At 38.9% G+C, this 16856-nt stretch overlaps 1 protein-coding gene across 2 annotated transcripts in view; it reads left to right on the top strand.

Moving 5' to 3' along the window:
* Bub3 (mitotic checkpoint protein Bub3) overlaps positions 1-16856 on the top strand; it is a 374672-nt gene that overhangs the window by 3331 nt on the left and 354485 nt on the right. The window contains exon 5 of one of the 2 annotated variants that reach the window (XR_011237561.1): positions 370-1787. Coding sequence is in view for 1 of the 2 variants with exons in the window: in XM_034975610.2 (XP_034831501.1) it covers positions 370-526 (157 nt within the window). In the remaining variant the exon portion in view is untranslated. Of the gene's footprint in view, positions 1-369; positions 2733-16856 lie in introns of those variants that run through there. The other variant, XM_034975610.2, reaches the window with a different exon arrangement.

Raw genomic sequence — 16856 nt, 5'->3', positions numbered from 1 at the left:
TTTAGTGAGATGTAAAAGTCTTATACTAAGCACACTGATAGATTTAGTTTGCACCAGCAGGGTTCCTTTGTAGCATTTAGGTACGGAATCCTTTAATGATCATTGGCTATTTCACCTTAGGTAAGCAGTGCTTTTATGTCTTTACTAGCTGATACCCGCGACTTCGTCTTTTTTAAAAATCCCGCGGGAAATCATGATTTTCAGGGATAAAAAGTAGCCTATGTTACTCTCCGTCCTTTCAACTATCTCTATGCCAAAAATCAAGTCGATTGGTTGCTTACTTAGGGCGTGGAAGAAGGACAAACAAAGAAACACACTTTCGCATTTATAATATTAGTATAGATAAGCCCTATTTTTATATATTTTCAGATACAACACAGCGGTATCGTCCCTCTCGTTCTCGCACGACGGCTCTGCACTGGCGATCGCGTGCTCTCAGCTAGACGAGTCTCAAACAGAGGAGCCCAAGCCGGAGGACATCGTGTACATCCGCTACGTCACCGACCAGGAGACCAAGCCCAAATAGGCACCTTCCAGGCAAACGCTTCCCGTCTTAGGCCACATCATCACTTCCCATCAGGTGTAATTGTGGTCAAGCGTGCGCCTATAACGAATAAAAAAGAAATTGACCAGTTTTACACTCACATGCCCTCACCACGCTCTGCTACCGGCAAAATAAACACAGTGTCAAGTTAAGGATAAACAAGTACAGTCCGACAAGGCTCTCTTGGCACTTGAATGACATTGACAGGGGGGCGCTGTTGGAGAGCAAAGGCTGAGGGTGAGATCTATAGAGCGCACTCTGACTTTGCTTTGACATAAATCTGTTTCGTTTTAACTCAATCTCGAGTCTGAGCAAAGTCAAAGTGCGCTTTATAGATCTCAGCCTTAGGGTGAGATCTATAGAGCGCACTCTGACTTTACTTAGACTTAAGACAGAGTTAAAACGAGACAGAGCTATATCTCTCACATAAATGCGTCTCGTTTTAACTCAATCTTGAATCTGAGCAAAGTCAAAGTGCGCTCTATAGATCTCAGCCTTAGACTAGTCAAACAAAAACAAAGGGGACACTTGACGGCAACGTTAGTTCTGATTTTCGCCACGCGCCAAGATAGCCTTGTCGCACTGTACTAGAACTTGAAATAGTTTTTTTTACGAATTCAATAAAGGCGACGTGCGGCAATAAAAAAAGGGGAAGAGGAAGCTGCTCTCAGTCCTAGATAAAGTGAAAGTGTTGCCAAATTAAACGGAAAAATTGTTACTGATTCCGAGCACACCTACATTTTAGAGTGTTGGCATCCTCTTCTTAAAAATGTAATATGAAAAGGACAGACACAGTTTGACAGTTTTAAATTAAGAGCTGTCAAACCTCGTGACTTAAGCTGTCAGTTGCGAGCCTATTGTGTAGCGTGCTTAGTGCAATTTAGAGTCTTTAAATGTAAAATTCATGTTCTGTCCTTTTTTAGCAATATTAAAAAGAAAAAGATGCAGATATTCTAAATTTAGTTTAGAGAGAGAACAGAATCGGCACCATTATACAACTAAAACATTGAATTAGGCTTGCTTTCTTTATGTAAAGTAAAGCCTGACCAGAAAAATAAAATACCTCGCCGATTGCGAAAACCTGTAAAACTAATTTATTTATACAAGCCCATATTATACTTAGTGACCATAGGCCATATACAAGTGTTTTATATTTCTGGTCAGGTATTTTGAAATTTGAACTGCAAGGAAACTCATTTTTTAATCGTACAACGCAACAGTTTGAATTTATATCCCTCTTCTAGTAACTGTCCCACAAATTGCTATTGCGCGGGAACCATGTCACATTAACATCGAAATGACGTCATTTTGACCGAAATAAAAATATACCATCAGCTCGAAACTTCAGTCTAGTGCTGACTTCACTAAAATGGCGGCGACGCGCATTAGCAATTTGCGGGACTTACTCAACACAACAGTTTGAGTTTATATCCCTCTTTTAGTAACTGCAGTTAGCTAAAATACAACGTTGTTGTCCTTCTCGTTCTCGCACGACAGCTAGACGCTAGCGCTGTCCTTGCTTTCGACTAACACATTAGAGCGAGAGGTCGGACCCCAGTGGTGTCCATTCTCTCGCTCTCGCTCGGCAGTCGAATTGGGATAACGAATAGGAAACTACTGGACGGATCGGGCTGAAATTTAGCCTGCAGATAGCTATTGTGACGTAGACATCCGCTAAGAAAGGATTTTTGAAAATTTAATGCCTAACGGCGGTTACGCACTCATCCGATTCGAGTCCGTGAAAATACGTTCCTTTTTGTTTTGTATGGGAGCTTATGACATAATATGTCGTAGATAATCGCTGGTATTCTCACGGATGACGGATAGAACTCGGATGACGGACGTGCAGTGCGTATTCGCCGTTAGGGGGTAACAAATAACAATAGGGGTTTGAAATTTGTGTAGTCCACGCGGACGAATTCGCGGTCATTAGCTAGTAAACTATAAAATAATGATCACAGTCAGTTTATTATTGTTTGTCGTTTTACCGATTTAGCTTAATTTTTAACCGACTTGCAAAAAAGGAGGTGGTTCTGAATTCGGCCTGTTTTTTTTTTCGTTTTTTTTGTGAAGCTGTAATTCTAGTTTTGTGATGTGATTGAACTCAAGAGTGCAGTGATTTTAGTTTTTAAGTGACGCGTCGTATGTGAAATTAAGGAAATTAAATAAAATAAGTTAAAATTTTTAATATTGTCGTTTCTTTTAAGTTTTAACTTTTAAAACGCAATTATGGCCACCTTGCCTAAAACGAAAGATTTTGTTTTTAGCTCAGAAAGTAATGTACATCGACATTTAAAAGGAGATAGCAGATTTGTAGAGCGTTGTCCCTGTCGTTGAGACTGACAAAACGTCATGAGTGACAGAGACAACGCTCTATAATGCCGAAATGTTATTCTAAAGGCACATTCGATGTACATTACGTTCTACCGCGTACCGTAACTTTTTATCAAACGTCAAAACATCAAAACGTCGTTAAACTTAGTATGCGATATTCTCATCAAAGTCAAATGATTTATTCAAAATAGGTAATAAATTACTCTTTTTGATGGTGAGATATTGGATTTCTAAGATATAGTGGTGATAATTATTACGCAGACTTAAAATTACATCTATTAAATACTGGATGTGACGTCACATCATATAGGTTTCTTGACTGACAGACAGACAGCAGTGATTTTATAAGGGTTCCGTTTTTCCTCTTGAGGTACGGAAACCTAAAAAAAGAAAGCAAAGCTTAGAAACATTTCTCAGCCATTGGTGTTTGTAAAGACTCAAGTAGCAAGTTTAATTTAGAACAAATTAAAAGCACTCTTGTCTGTACCCACTCAAAGTTTGCACGCCATATAAAGCGAAATATTAAACGCATTCCAAACATTTTCAAATTAACACATTTCGCGAATACACAATATGGATCCTGCTATTAAATTTTATATTCGCTTGAAAATCTTACAAAGATATTAAAAGCAGTTAAGTACCACTTTAACCACATTTAAATAGAGGTCATTTTGCTTTAATTTGTTGCGCATTTTTCTTGGTCTGTGTAAAGCTCGCTCGGACCAAATTGGCGTTCAAACAAAGCATGTTTGCGACCACCTAAAGCCTTCTTAGAACTGTTACGTGAACATCGGTGTACTGTAATGGAGCGGCTCGTGTTTGCGAACGCTATTTTCCTCCCCTTCCATATAGCCAGGGAGTTGGTGGTTATTTCTGTATCCTCGTGACAGCAAGAAACAGCTATAAAGCAAGAACAAAAAATTTGTTGGCAAGCAACGAGAAGCGACTGTGTAGTTGGGATTTTTTTGTCGCTGGGCTGTAAACGAGTGCAAATGCCAAATACGACGTTTTTTTTTTAAATTTACCTATACGCTTGGCTGCAATCAGACCAGACCTGCTGGCAAGTGATGATGCAGCCTAGATGGAGCGCGTTTGCCTAGAAGATGCCTATTCACTCTTGACATAAAGGTACCCATATTAAAAGTGGAGGGGAAAACTGAGCCAGAAGGGTGTTCCATACCCTAGCAGTTCGTATAAGAGGTTCAGAAACTCTGAACCAAATCGCTTTGAACGTGTCTGTGAAATTTCAACTAGGTACGTACGGATGCAGACCTTGAATATGCCTGGCGGTACGATGGTAGACAAGTGAAGGAGGAACGTGTGAGTAATCGCCCGTCATAATATATTACAGTGCGACAAGGCTATCTTGGCGCGTGGCGAAAATCGGAACTAACGTTGCCGTCAAGTGTCCCCTTTGTTCTTGTTTGAATATTCTAAGCCTTTGTTCTCCAACAGCGCCCCCTGTCAATGTCATTCAAGTGCCAATAAAGCCTTGTCGCACTGTAATTAATCCGTGCACACATTTTTACTGCCAAGAGAGCGTTGCTGAAAAATCCTATTATAATGTAAAGGATTATTTAAATGATAAAAATAAACTTGGGAATGAGTTGCTTAACAGCCTTGTGATAGTTCTAAATAGAATAGAATAGAATAGAATTTATTTATTCAAGTAGACTTATTACAAGTTCTTTTGCATCGTTAACTAGTTTAATTTACCACTGGTTCGGAATGCCGTTCCTACCGAGAAGAACCAGCAAGAAACTCGGCGGTTGCTCTTTTCAGGTAATCCATTTACAATATTACTATACCATACTGTACAAGCAATCAGTAAAAGTGATTTTAATAAGTTGAAAGTGATTTTGTAAAGTGGTGATAATAAAAAGAATACTCGGCTGAGTTTGTGGCAGACCAGGGCGCGTTTGGAACCCTCGTAGCTTTAGTTTTAAGTTCGCGTAAAAATTATCACCACTAACTACATATATCATCATCGTACAAATGCAAACCGACATCAAAAAGCGTAATTTTTTTACCTACTTTGAATAAACGTTTTGACTTTGACTTTGACTCTGAGCGAGTTGTTCGCAGGTATTTTGTGATCGAGGTTTCACTAAGTTTTCTTCTGGTACGTTTTCTACCATCAGCTCCTTATATAATAGGTAATTGACTCAGAACATAAGTGGGTACTATAAAGTTGTTTGTTGAGGAAGCAATTTCGCTAATTTAATGGAAAACGATTCCTTGTTAGTTGTAATCGTTAAAATTGGCCGCGAATGGAGAAGCTAACAATGGCCCCGATTCTCTTGTCTCTCTCTAAACTAAATTTGGAGTGTCTGCATCCTTTTCTTTTTACTAATGCTAAAAAAGGAACGGAACATGACTTTCACATTTAAAGACTCTAAATTTTAGTGCACAATACAAATTTAAACAGTAGGTTCGCGAGTGCGTGCTAAAATCACGGGTTTTACCATCTAAAATATAAATTTAGAAATGTCAAACTGCTTCTGTCCTTTTCATATTACAATGGTGGGAAGGGGGTGCGAATACTCTAAAATTAGGTTGTGCTTAGAATCGGTGCCATTATCTTTAAATAGGTGCAAAAATAAAACTACAAATCTTTCCTACCTTGACTGTACGCTGCTTTATCTCTATTATTTATGCAGGTTAGACACTTATATTTTATGAGTAAGTATATTCAAAATTTGAATTACCTAATTCCTACCTTAGGGCCAGTGCAGGCCGACCGCGGCGAGTGGAGTCGAGGCAGAGCGAGTGGCGGCGAGTAGAGTCGCAACACCACGAGCCGAAGGGAGTAGGTATCTAGACTCTAAAGGGGCGGGCGCGCCGAGTGGTGACTAATACTTACATCAATTTATGAGCTAGAGACGGTTCGATCCTCGCCCGGCGCCTCTTTTTTTAAATTTTTTTATGTGTTCCGCGCTTTTTTCCTCCGACATGGCGGTCGGAGACTGTTGTAGGTCGATAGGCACCTCTGTAAGTTGTAAATTGTAACACGACCCCCTTAAACACGCTCATTTTCATTAAAACAATTTCAACCTCTGTCAAAGTAAAAAGCTGAGTTTAAGTTGATAAAAACACAGTAGCCGCGCTTCGCTTCCAGTTACCACTCCACTCCGTCGGTGTGCCTTGCGCCTTAGATTGCAATCAATCATACTAAATGCTCACAAATTACAAATCCACTATTCATAGGTAGGTATGTACATACTCGATCACTATTCATAGGTAGTACCAGTCGATTGAAGATTACGGTCTCTATACGAATGTAGGTGGGTGTGTACCTGTTAGAAGTTACCCACGACATTTTAATCTTGTTAAATCGTAAGTATCTACTTGAACCATAGTTGTAACACTTGTAGGAAATGAACGACTGTCTTGTCCGTGTTCAATTTGAGCATTTCGACCCCGCGCGTCGTAAAGTGATGCGTGGGCGACTGCTCTCTCCGTCCAGTAGTATAAAGATGGTTGTTAACGCTTAGGTACTTGGGAGTTCACGTTCGCCGCTTGTTCATTAACTTGGCATTATAATTGATTGAGAAGCTGGCAACGAAACGGCGTAGGTATACCCTGTTATTTTAAAAAAAAAACCAAAGTTCTATATACTTAATTGTTCAAGGAGAAATCATACAACTGGGTAAAAGAGATAAGCCTTAATTTTCATATAAAATGACCCCTGCTTATTACTAGATTATTCATACCTACGACTAAATTATTCATACCTACAACTAAAGTCTCGACCATTCTTAACCAGTTATTCAAATGCATCGCACTAATTTAAGAAAGGATGAAAATTTTGATGTGACAGAATCAGAGGCGGATTAAATGTCGAGAGCGCCCTAGGCAAGCACCTCATAGGCGCCCCTCTAACAGCCATATTAAAATTTATATAACTAACTTCGAAAGAACGAGGAATCATTGCATCTCATTGCATAGCTGGTAGGTTGATGATTGTATCTACTTAGATTTATGTGAACGAGTGAAGAACATCACGTCATGACACTTTGATATATTAAAGAACAGGTAGTTTCGGTCACTCCAAGATAATATTAGTAGACATAATTAGGTAGGTGTCATGTAATACAATTCTACATGATCGCGCGCGCCCCTAGGCACGTGCCTAGTTTGCCTTAGGGATAATCCGCCTCTGGACAGAATGTCTAACTACCTACCTCGTAAAAGACATCAAGGACCGCACCCATCGGGACTTACGGTACAATATGTGATTTATTTGTGTTTTTGATATACAATGAGATCATGCCGGCCCAGCAGCTTGAGAAGTGAGAACGTAACATTTCGCCTAAAACCAGTACCTACCCATATTATAAATGCGAAAGTGTGTTTGTTTGGTTCATTGGTATGTCCTTCGATCACGTCGCAACGGTGCAACGGATTGACGTGATTTTTTGCATGTGTATAGTTAAAGACCTGGAAAGTGACATAGGCTACTTTTTATCCCGGAAAATCAAAGAGTTCCCACGGGATTTTTAAAAACCTCATTCCACGCGGACGAAGTGTTGGGCATCTGCTAGTTCGTTATATTTACTACGAACCATTCTCCACCCGATCTATTCAGCAATAGGTAGTGATAGCTAATCGCTCGGTGTCCCGCTCTGCTATCAGCTCTATCCCTTATCAATATAAATGGTATCGTCGGTGTGAGTTGCGGGGAACAGCGTTTTCGTGGCCATTCGTTTAATGCGATTCAATTAACAGGTACCGAGAGGCGTACTTCCCATCTGTTACACTCTGCAATATAGACGTTCAACTAGATATGGTCCTTCATGGTACATCTACATACGCGGCAGAAAGTTATGTACATCGGATTAGAATGACATTTCGGCTTTGTAGAGCGTTGTCTCTGTCACTCATACCTATATAACGTTTTGTCGGTCTTAACGACAAATCCGCTAGTACTGTAGGTATAGAATAGATAAGTATAATCAGTACCCTTATTATAAGTGTTTGTTGGTTTGTCCTTTAATCACGTCGCAACGGTGCAACGGATTGACGTGATTTTTTGCATGGGTATAGATAAAGACCTGGAGAGTGTCATTGAAAACCTAAATCCACGCGGACGAAGTCGCGGGCATCAGCTAGATTTTCTTTGGAATAGTACCTATTAGAAATCATGCATTGCCAGACACTCAGAGTCGTGGAAACCCCCTGCCAGACGCTCTTAAAGTTTAAAAATTTAAGGACGGGCTGGTGACGGGTCTATCACATTGATGTCTGTGGTCACAGTCAGCGTCGGGAGCGGAGGGGACACTTAAGATAACCCATATTGCAAATTGCCTCTCGTAATTTTTCTCAGGTTTGTGGTATCCTGGAGTTATATTTAACTACCTAGATTAGATTAAATTAAATTCCTGTAGAGTACTTAGCAAACTTCACTGCCTACAAAGTAGCCTGATTCGGATATAAAAGGTCTTAGGTCTTTGAAAATTGTTCCATTTTATAAAGTACATAACTACCTACAATACATTCTTATCTATTTGACTGAAAAAAAATCGTCATTGAAATAAATATAAAATAGACACAGGTCTTCGAAATAATAATTCAGTTCACTAAAGTATATAATAGAAACGAGTTCCTGTTCTCATTCTGAGAGGAGACCCGTGCTCAGTAGTACGCCGGCGAAGGGTTGAAATGCTGATGATAAATAGCCTTTTTTCTTCTGGTTTTTTTTTATTTTGACAAAATTTGATTTGGACATAGACTTCTTTTTGTCCCGGAAAATCAAGGAGTTCCCACGGGTTTTACAGCCCCATCCGTTGGACCGATTTTGACAAAATTTTGTACAAATAATAGCTTGTATTTTAATATCTTTTAATTTATTTAAAATTTGTTTTTTACAAGTTATTATAGGCCTTCAATTTTTTTTTGTAAAATTCGATTTAACTCTAACTAATTGAGTTAACTATATCATAACGTCATGTTCTGTACGCTGCGTGGGCGCATATTAACAAGTGGTGCTTATTCCGAGCTCGCTTAATGTTATTGTGCGTGTATGAATTGTTCCAGCGCACTCGGCGAGGCTGATACATAAAAATAACAATTGCTCATAATCGAGCGCCTTACTACGGCCACCACAACTTCTGATAATCCAAGGACGTGTCCAGGATTGCGGGAAAACTGCATCAATCATTATTACAATCGGGATCGTTTTGATTGGCTGAATTTATGGTGTTCTTGTTGCAATAATACATTGTAGCCAATAGTAATCGAGCATCAACCAATCAGAGATGATTGCGATCGTGACATTATAGCTGTCAGTCTACCGAAATCTTTATGAAAGGAGAAAGAGGTGTCAAATTACTAACACTACTTATAAGTAAATGCGAAAGTAACTTTTTATCAATTGTAAAAAATAATACAATTTATTAAAGTTAAATACAAGTCAATCACTTTTAAATTAGGTAATTTTTGTCCAATTTCATCAGATAACTTCCTATATAAGTCCCGCAAATTGCTAATGCGCGTGGCCGCCATTTTAGTGACGTCAGCACTAGACTGAAGTTTCGAGCTGATGGTATAATTTTATTTCAGCTGACGTCAAAATGACGCCATTTCGATGTTAATGAGACAGGGTTCCAGCGCAATAGCAATTTGCGGGACTTATACCTACTTGTTTAGTGTTAGAATTGAGTTTAGTTTGTGATTGATATATACTTCTATTATTTTTGACTTTTTCTTTTACTTACTTACCTATAATACCTACTTTTTTTTTATTTTTTTATTCAGATACATGTTAGCCCTTGACTGCAATCTCACCTGGTGGTAAGTAATGATGCAGTCTAAGATGATAGCGGGCTAACCTGGAAGGGGTATGGCAGTTTTTATTAAACCCATACCCCTTTGGTTTCTACACGGCATCGTACCGGAACGCTAAATCGCTTGGCGGCACGGCTTTGCCGGTAGGGTGGTAACTAGCCACGGCCGAAGCCCCCCACCAGACCAGACCAGAAATTTAGAAATTATAAAATTCCAAACCCCTGCCAGGAATCGAACCCGGGATCTCCCACTATTAAGACCACAGCGCTCACCACTGCGCCAGGGAGGTCGTCACTTATGTTATTATATAGGGTCGATTTTTGAAATCAATCAAAGATTATACATTATGGTGTTGAAAAACAGACCTTACCTATCTAGGTACTCAAAAATTTTGACTTTTTCAAAATGTTTCAGTAAAAAAAAAACCTTGGTCACCTCACCCAACGTCCAGTCATCGCGCCTGGGAACCTCACTCGAAGTGGAGCGCTCGACTTGAAACAGAGCAATTCTGTCGAATCAGCACTTGTCTACTTTCTCATCTAGAATTGCAGACAATTTTTATTAGTCATTTTATTTATTTATTAGTGATTTATTATTATTCTTGCATTCCAATATTGATAAATTCCGTAGGGATTTTAGGGTTCCGTACCCGACGGGTGCCAACGGGACCCTATTATTAAGCCTCCGCTTTACGTCCGTCTGTCTCTCAACGAGCTGTATCTCGCAAATCGTAATAGAGAACTGAATTTTTTACAGAATGTGTATTTTTATTGAATGCATACAATGTACATATATTCTTGTTTTTATCAAAGAAGTAATTAAACTATTAATAAACTTAAATCTAAAAAAAAAAAACATTAAATTAAAACTAAAATAAATTAAATTAAATCTATTGAATGTGTATTTTTTGTATACTTATAACAAGAAATATAGTTAATCTAATAAAAATTTAAATATGACCGCCATGAAAGTTAAAAAAAATTAAAAAGTATTATTTCTTGTACGATGGTACGGAACCCTTTGTGTGCGAGTCCGACTTGCACTTGACCGATTTTTAATGATCACTTCACTACTTTGGTTTTAAAACTACGTTTGTATGGAAAGCGCTGGGGAGCGCGCAAGTTAGCTCGCTTCTCTCATCAACTGTATCATTATTTACTACCAGGCACCAGGTGAGATCGCAGTTAAGGGCTTCGAGCAACTTGTCATCGAAAACAAAATGAAAGAAATCCTATATTTCCTGTGAAACCTGTTAACATTGAAATAAATAAATAGATTCATGTATTCCAACTCGCAAGTCGCATAGCTCAACTTACATTTTGAAATATAGTCGCAAATAAAACCCACACGTGAAATAAATCGCGTTCTGGGTGGTTCCGTCGCGAAATAATACATATTATCATTATTCCTTTGCCGTTGAAGACGAACAATATACCACTTTCTCACATCCAATGACAAATTGCGGCTGAATTAATACAGAGAGCCGTTTGTACGGATAAATCATACGGGGCGATTTCGCAGCGGGCTGTAGATCGTGGCTTATTACCAATTTATTTATACACTAGTGATGACCCTTGCTGTTATCGAAATAAAACTCAAAACTATAAATCCCAACTGCATATAACGTTTGTTTATCGACAAACTTGTGCTTGCATTTAATCTAGTCTTTGTTTGAATAGTTATAAGAGTTATTTTAGTGATGTTTTCGGTTTTCAGTTGGTCAATTGGTGTTAAATATACGCGGTCGGTGGAAGACGTTATTGCTCAGTGTCTTCGGGTACCGGTAGGGATGGGTAATTTACTCCATGTGGGCTTTTATGCGAGGCCTCAGTAAATAATCCGTACTAGGCCATTTATTAACCTTGGAATAGGACGCGTTAATAAATGCAAGGGTACTGCAGTCAACTTATAGTTGCATAAATCAGTGTCAAATTGTATATGACAAAACAATTGTTTTTATAAAACCTACGAAACTTTTGTTGATTTTGAAATTAGTCCAGAAATATTTAATTAAATTAGCTTGGGGTATCTTTCAGTACGATGAACTGACGATTTAAAGTGTACCGAGAAGCCTCACTATGGAAGGCTTATGTTCAAAGCATGTCCACATCATACTTATTTGATGATGATGATGATGAATCTTAAGTCTAGTAGCCTTATTTATTTATTGAAAACAAACATGCATAATTACATGGATAAGGTAATACATATATAAAACACTTAAATTGTCTCCAATGAAAAATTAACACTTATTACAAAATTATATGCCTACAACTAAATAATTGGGTATAGCACATGCATGATAATAAGCATTATATCTTTAAACATAATTTCCTAAGCGTAGAATTTTATGGACATGTCTAATATTATGTATTCCTTTTTCCTATTAACTAATTCTCAAATGAAAGATACTAGTAGGTATTAAAGAGAGGGTACCTATTAACTTATATCAATGACCAAAGTATTTTAGAGGAAATATTCTCTTTTATAATACTTATGTAAGAGCAAAATTATACACCTAAATATTCAGTTGAACTATGTCAGTCGTTGATGTGATTTTTCGCATAGGTAAAATGACCTGGAGAGCGACATGGGCTACTTTTTTCCCGGATAATCTAAGAGTTCTCAGAGGCCTTTAAAAATAAAAGTCTTGGGCATGAGTTGAAAATCGAATGGGGTTTTTATCGATACAAAGCAAGCACAACCCTACCTCCACTCTCACAGGGTGTTCAGAAACAAATGTGTTTTCTATCGCAGGTGGTACGGCATGGTGCTATAATGCGAGCTAATAGTGTGGCTAAAGGCCCAAGTGCGCTAAATTAATAAACCCGTCGCTCGGCTCGCCAACCCATTTACAACTTGGAAATTGTTTTCAATTATTATCTACTTAGAATCTGGTCGTAGATGATGCCCGCGACTTCGTCCGCGTGGATTTAGGTTTTCAAAAATCCCGTAGGAACTCTTTGATTTTCCGGGATGAAAACTAGCCTATGTCACTCTCCAAGTCTTTAACTAGTTATACCATGCAAAACATAACGTCGAAACATTTGCTCCGTTGTGACGTGATTAAAGGACAAACCAATATATGGTATATGGTATGTAATGGTATATGAGTAGCGATTTGTATCGGAACATTTATTGCACATGTCCGCCTATTTTTACTTCCCTTATTTTTCAACTCTACAGAGCTTTAGGCCCAGTATCCACCAAAACGGAGATGGGTTGAGATGTGTTTACCAGACCCATAGATGCTGCTGCTGACAAATAAAATTGTCAGTCAGCAGTAGTAAAATGTCTGGCGGGAGGCTTCGGCCGTGGCTAGTTTCCACCCTACCGGCAAAGCCGGCACGCCAAGCGATTTAGCGTTCCGGTACGATGCCGTGTAGAAAGTAGTTTAAAAAAAATTGCTATACCCCTTCCTAGGTTAGTCCGCTTTTAGTCAAGGGCTAACTTGTATCTGAATAAAAAAAAACTATACACCTAACTATAGGCTTGACCCGTGATAGTCAGGGGTTCGATCCTGGGCACGCATTTCTAACTTTTCGAGCTATGTGCGTTTCAAGCAACTAAATGCTGTCAAAGGTGCGTGAAATCTGCCATACCGCACTGGGCCAGCGTAGCGGCCAATGGCCTAAACCCTTCTCATTCTACGAGCCGTGATCAATAGTGGGCCAGCAATGGGTTGATCATGATGATGATTATTCATTTCTAAATATTTTGTTTATGTCTTTGTCTGGTTTTCTGTTCATATTATAACGTACCACATGGCACCAAGCAAGTTATACGTACGTCTTAATACCGGCTTCCCACGGTGCTTGATATTACGGACGGACGCGGACCAGCCCGCCCTGACGCACCATGGGAAGAGTATTTTATAGAAAGAAAAAAAGAAAATGCATTTATTTGTTGCTGGTGTCACAGATAAAAAAAGCATGCAAACGTACCATTTTCATCTGTGACACCACCCCAAATGGGTGTACAGCTCAGCATAATGTCTTGCATCATATGCATTAACACGCATAAAATGCAGGACGCTGATTTTCAGCTTCACTCCTATATCGTCCGTGGTAGCGCAGACGCGTCGTCGCCGTTGTCCGAGCCTTGTGCGTGGTGCGTGGCTTTATTTAAGGTATGGCAGTTGAATACGCCTCCTAGTTCGTCGCTCGTTTAGCACCACCCGGGGACACGTGCAGAGGGGTGAAAGGTAATTCCTGCGGACGTGAGCGACGGGGCATACCCTCGTCTAGGGTTGCCAGGTCCTAAAACCAGGTATTGATAAATTTGGGTAAAAAGGCCGGACAACCTTAATTTTTAGTACCTAAACAACACGATTTTTTTTCACAACAAAGAAAAAGAGGGCTTTTTGATCATTTACCATAAAATCGTCTTAAATTCGAATGAAAGAACAATAAAATTCAATGAACCAGTCCTATTTAAATTATCATTCTTTACTTACTGTTGTTGAAAAATGTAGAGTGGTCAAATTTAAAAAGCCTAACAAAAGCCGGACAGGCCGGACAGGCAACCAAAAATCCTGACTGTGTCCGGCTTTATCCGGACGCCTGGCAATGCTACCCCCGTCGCTCGTCATGCGTGCGTGGCTATCCGTGGTCGTCGGCTGTGCGTGACAATGCGCAGAATCACGCACCGTGGGGAGCCAGTATGACATTTTACAGCGCAGTCCGGCAGACCGTGGACCGCCGCGTCTGATGTCACTGCATCATAAAACTAATTAGATCTCCCGTGTCATTCGCGTTATGATGGCCGCGCTAAGTGTATAACGGACGATGAGCTTGAGAAATATAAACAAGTAGCTTTTGCTTGCAGCTTTGTCTGTCTTTCACCTTGTGACCGGCTGGTCGATACCGGAAAACCTGCATCAATCGTTTTACAATCGCAACTGCTGTGATTAGCTGAATTTGATTTTTAGATTTAGATTTTAGATTTTTATTTATTCATTTGCTTTCACGGTTACATGAAGCCCCGTTAGGGCATTGCAAAGTTAGTTTTTTAGTAATTTATGGCATTCTTGCATCGATCAAAGAATTCTAGTTGCAACAATGTAAGTCAATAGTAAGCAAGTGTCAGAGGTGATTGCGATCGTGACATTGTAGCTGTCAATGGAGCCACAGGATCAAGCTTTTCAAATACTTACTTTCTCTGGATGAATCCTATAAACTCTATCTCATGTCCGTCTTCGGGATGTGATAGCCATAAAGCTCCCAAGTACCTAGCGAGATTTTAGCTACCTTTTTGACAATTAGGTACACAGTACGAATCACACCAAAATTTTAGAGATTAGCGCGAACAGTCAGACAAATTCGACAGAGGGATATTGTTTTATAATAAACTAGCTTATGCCTGCTATTTCGTCCGCGTGGACTAAGTATATAAACTTCAGAACTCTATTTTACTTTACCCCCTTAGGGATTAAATTTTCAAAAATCCTTTCTTAGCGGATGTCTTCATCATAATAGCTATCTGCGTGCCAAACATCCCGATCCATCAAATAGTTTTCATGGTTAGTTAGTCAGTCAGTCATTTTTTTATATTTTCATTTTATATAATTTAGATACCTGTGATTTTTTTTAGGATTTTAAAATGTAGCTTAAGCTAAGATGAATAAAAATAGAGTATAATCTGAAAACACATGCTAGAAATCATTATTCAATAAATTACCAATATATAAGCTCTATGTATTTATATAAACAAGTATATAAGCACAAAATATAGTTATTTACGACTACGCTGACCTTATCGCGACCTGAGCTTCGATTAATCCAAATATTTACATGTTTTATTTACCCAAAAAAGGTGTTATTATATTGTCAATGGCAAATGCCAACCACTGATTAGCGACGTACGATGTAATTTGTTATGTGCTTAAATTAAACCTTCACATTAGGGTTCCGTACCCGAGGATGTCAACGAGATCCTATTACTAAGCCTCCATCCATCCGTCTGTCTGTCAGCAGGCTGTATCTCATGAACCGTAAGTAATAGAGTTGAAATTTTCACAGAATGTGTATTTTCTATTGTCGCTAAGTAAATATAACAACAAAATAATATTATAATAAAAACCGGCCCAGGGCGGGTCAGACTCGCACACCAAGGGTTCCGCACTATCGTACAAGATATTTTAACATTTTTATATGCAACACTGCAAGATAATAACAGCGCCATCTATATGTGATTTGATAAATCAAAATTAAGATCAAATCACATATAGATATAGACTATCACTAATCACATATAGACTTGTGCTACAAGACCTACCTTCCAATGAACGAAGTACCCTATAGGTTTTCTTGACAGACTATAAGGGTTCCTTTTTTCCTTTTGAGGTACTGAACCCTAAAAACCCAAGATGGCTAATTTCAAAACGGCCACCATCCAATTTTTTTTTTACAAAAAGTACACGAAAAAAATAATTGAGCATAGTGTTAATTATCTTGTACGATGGTACGGAGAACGGAGTACGGAACCCTTTGTGTGCGAATCCGACTCGTACTTGACGGGTTTTTAGCTTAGTTCTTCAAGAGATTTATATAGTATTCCTCAAATATTTTGTGTAAATAATAATAATATTATAGTTCAAAAAATACAATCTAAAATCTGTGAACTTTGTGGGATACTATACACGTGCGAAGCGGGTGTGTGTCTGTCTGTTTGTCTGTCTGGATACGAATATAATCATCATCAACCGATAGACATCCACTGCTGGACATAAGTCTCTTGTAGGGACTTCCACACGCGCCTCCTGAATACAGCGGCTCCCTGCGACTCGTCTGATGTTGTCTGTCCACCTAGTGGGGGGGTCTTCCAATGCTGCGCCTTTCGGTGCGAGGTCGCCATTCCAGCACCTTGGGACCCCAACGTCTATCGGCTTTTCGAACTATGTGCCCTGCCCATTGCCACTTTAGCTTCGCAACCCGAGCTATGTCGGTTACTCTAGTTCTCCTACGGATTTCCTCACGAATACACTAAATACTAAAATTTTATTAGATAGATATGTACCTAAATATTAGTAAAATGTATAATCAGGTAAACATATGTAACTTTCAACATGGAATGAGGTTAACTTGATTAATTTTAGCCATTTTTAAAATGTCACCGTCAATTAAGGCCAGCGATCGGAGTTTATGACTCATCAAATAAGTACTTATCCAATATATTTTTTTGTGAAATAGAA

Source organism: Maniola hyperantus, chromosome 14 (genome assembly GCF_902806685.2).
Source record: "Maniola hyperantus chromosome 14, iAphHyp1.2, whole genome shotgun sequence".
Taxonomy (NCBI): domain Eukaryota; kingdom Metazoa; phylum Arthropoda; class Insecta; order Lepidoptera; family Nymphalidae; genus Maniola; species Maniola hyperantus.
Note: the sequence above shows the minus strand (reverse complement) of the source record. Positions and strands in the feature narration are given on the sequence as shown.